At 45.9% G+C, this 3498-nt stretch overlaps 1 protein-coding gene across 1 annotated transcript; it reads right to left on the reverse strand.

Annotated features, from left to right (window-relative positions):
- Window positions 1–470: 470 nt before the first annotated feature.
- Window positions 471–2558, reverse strand: LOC146623880 (oligodendrocyte-myelin glycoprotein-like). Its single transcript, XM_085364855.1, has 2 exons — window positions 2551–2558; window positions 471–1824 (listed from the first exon to the last, which is right to left on the reverse strand). The coding sequence occupies exons 1-2, from the start codon at window positions 2556–2558 to the stop codon at window positions 471–473; spliced, it is 1362 nt and encodes a 453-aa protein (XP_085220981.1).
- Window positions 2559–3498: the final 940 nt, after the last annotated feature.

The raw sequence follows: 3498 nt of genomic DNA on the forward strand, positions 1-3498 counted from the left end.
AAAGCAAAAATACACATCTAGAGTGAAACTGGGGAAACAAATAGGGAAACAATAAAAAAATGTTAAAAAAATAAAACATTTAAAACTCTAAATTGGGGACATTAGTGTGTACTGAAGTGCACCTTGGACAGCCTGGAAATAGACTGTTGCTGCCCATGAAGCACCAGGCACTCAGTTACATAACAGACTGGTACCTGGATGTATAGTGCCATCATGTGCTCTGCTAGATTCATTACAATCTTAAAAAGACATTCAAAGCAGGGCTTGTAAAAATGTTAGAAAAGTTGTTTGTTTTTGCACATGTAATTCTAAAAGTGTCAGTACACCCAGCTCAAGCCTGTCATTGAAATTAAAGCTGTAAAGCTGGTAATATATATATGCAAGGTTTGCAGCGCAGCAGCAGTATTCAGTTTTGTGTCTGTTCTACTTGTTTGTGCTATAAACTGGTGTTGGGCCTTTTCATTCGTCTTTCAATGGACTTGAATCAGAATGAGAGACAGGAGCGCTGAGCTATGAAGGAATAAATCCCAGGAACAGGAAACAAGAGCAGGGCTACTGTTAGGGATACCACCTGGAAAGGATGGATTCTGCCTCCTCACACTTCTGGTGCGAAGTGTGGTTGTCTTCTTTGTTTGGATGGACAGACTATCTGTGGTAAAAAATTGATCTGTGGCAGATGTCGTGTTATCTTCATCGGTCATTTCTGTAAGGAGACTTGTGTCTGTGGTTGAGGTTTGCTTTGTTGCAGAGACATGAAGAGAATCAGAGCTAACACTTGCAGACATGTGATCAATAGTTAGGTGTGTGCCTGTGGTTTTGTACTTCAGGGTGGCCATGCTGATGCTGGGTGTGGCTGTGAAAGTGTGGTGTTTTGTGTCCCATGTCTCTCTTGGGGCAACAGGAGTGTTCAGCGAGGTAGAAACAGACAGATACCACCAGCCGGTGACACTAGCTTTGGGGGTCATAGAGGTCAGATCCTTGGCGCTGGCAGCCAATGGGGGTAAGTTGTAGGAGGCATAATGCCACCCTCCCGTCCTGCCAGGGCGCACCCCTCCACAGACGGGCTGAGTGTGGCATGGGCATCCCAGGACACGTGCGGGGGTACGCTGAGTCCAGGAGAGCAAGTAACTGATGTCGGCGTAAAGGTGGCAAGCCCAAGGATTGTTTCCCAAAGCAATGACTTTGAGCGATGTCATTTTGTCCAAGACTCCAAGAGGCATTGCAGAGAAGCGGTTAGCATGCAGGTAGAAGTAAGTTAGTCTGGGGAGCCGATCTAAAGATCCGGGAAGTACTTTTACTAGCCAGTTGTGGGACAGGTCAAGAATCTCCAGGCGTACGGGTAGGTTGGTGGGCAAAGTCCAGAAGTGATTGTGGCTGAGGTTGAGCGTGCACAAACTGCTCAGCGTGTTGTTGATAAAGGTGGCTCTCTCCATTTTGTTGTCGGAGAGGTCAAGCAGCTGCAGGTTCCACTGGTAAACCGTGTCATTCTTGTCCAACAACTGAATGCGGTTGGAGGAGGCATAAATCCGCCAGAGGGAACGAGGTAGGTTTGCGGGCAGTCGGCTCAGCCGATTGTGAGACAAATCTAGAACGCGGAGATGGGTGTAAGCGGTAAGTTGGTCATCCAGGCTGTGGAATCGATTGTGGGACAGGTTAAGGGAGCGCAGGTTGTACTGTAAGTTGTTGGGCAGACTTCTTAGACCCCTCGAGGAGCAGTCTACCTCCCTGTGGCTGCGACTGCAGGAGCACACGGAGGGACACACAGCCAGAATTCGCAACCCAAGCCATAACACGAGCACGAGCTCCAGAAGAGAAAGCTTCCACCTACAAGAAAGACAGCAAACCAGTGTTATATGTACACAGCATCATTTTCAGAAGGCACACTGAAAGCGAGGCCTGCAGGGTGTGAAAATAGTGAACAAAGGATACAAACATTTGCTGCCTGCAGGAGAAGCATTTCAAACTATACAGGCTGGTTCTTTCTCACTTTCTCTCCACAAACATACACACATCTCTCACACATGTGCACAGACAGGTAGCTTAATGTTTCCTGTGCATCACTACATTGTTTGCAGGTACACACATTAACGTCACATACCAAACTGACTCCCCCAATTATGCAGCCATGTCTTTAGAGATTCTGTAGCAGTATCCTTTATATGCAACATTAGGAAAGTGCTTAATTGTGTCCTTTTGTAGAACTGATAAGCGCTTGATCTGAACTCAAGGAGGATATTTCTAATCTATTGAAGAAAATCATCCATCACAAAAGGATGAGAAATCCCTGCTGTCATTTTCCCTGGCATCAGTTTGCGTGTTCAGTCATCAGCGCTTGTCAGTAAAGTCACTCCCATGCTCTCAGAGGAGGAGAACTAGCTCAGTAGATGGGTTTTTATTAATGACTCCACAGAGAGCTCATGCATCAGCCGGTCCGAAGGCAGGCGAAGACACAGTCGCGAGCTGCTTGCTGTTGAAACTGCAGTATCTTTGAGCCGAGGGTGTGGCAGAACGTGTGAGTAAAAAGAGTGATTAAATTTGTTCAGAACTCACCTTCTCATTTTATCATTCCACTCACTTTTCTCTGCTCCTTCTCGCTGTCCAGCCCCCTCTTTCCCCTGTCCTTTTCTGCTTTTGATCCCAGGACCAGCTGGTGTTCTGCTGAAGGTGTTTTTTTTTTCACCCTTTTCCGCTCATAGAATTGACCTCTGCCTACTCGACCATTTTTTTTTTTGTATCTTTTTTTCTCAGGCTGCCTTCACTTCTTTGCAGTTTGGTCCTTGGCTGCTCCTTGAAAAGCTGAGAGTTTACTACCGGCTCTTATGGATCTTTTGGGGTTGGCGTGATCACACACTGCAAGCTCTGGATTTACTCTGTGCAGTGGAAGTAAAAGGGGAGGGCTGGGGTGCTTGTGAGTGGGTAAGGTGGGGGTTGAGGGGGTGCATTAGGATGGAGGTAAGGAGAAATGTAGCAGATAATGAAGGGATCTCTGCATAAAAAGGACTACAAAGGAAACCACTTGGTCCCTTCCAAACCTGGCAGCTCTCAAGATTTCCCTCTGCATTTTAAAACGACAGCTGCTGCTGTGCTCGGATTTCAGCCCTGTTTGTATTTAAATAGGATCGACTGTTATCAGTTATCTCACATAATCTACACCCCCTCTTAAAGCCTCCTTTTGCAAATGTAATGATGTGCTTCAATTGGGTCTTATTTTCCTCGTAAATGTTGGAGGCTGCCACAAAAGAGCACCATGATTTATTGCAGAGCACTCTCCCTCTGCTGCAGCTTCCTACCTGTCATCAGCAATACAGGCAACTCTCCGTTCTGCACTGCATTGCTGTATTGCTACCACAAAATTAGACTTGGTCCAAAGAGACAGTTAATCAGTGTTTCAACTTTTCAAGTGCGACAAATTTGACAAAAATTATTTTTGCACAAAGACAGCTCACATTTCTGACTGCAGAACCCTGGCAGCAGTTAATTGAAATCTTCTTTTTTAAA

The sequence above is a fragment of the Diplotaxodon limnothrissa genome, linkage group LG10, assembly GCF_057381915.1.
Source record: "Diplotaxodon limnothrissa isolate DT_005_m linkage group LG10, D_limnothrissa_male_GT1.1, whole genome shotgun sequence".
In the NCBI taxonomy this organism is placed as follows: Eukaryota; Metazoa; Chordata; class Actinopteri; order Cichliformes; family Cichlidae; genus Diplotaxodon; species Diplotaxodon limnothrissa.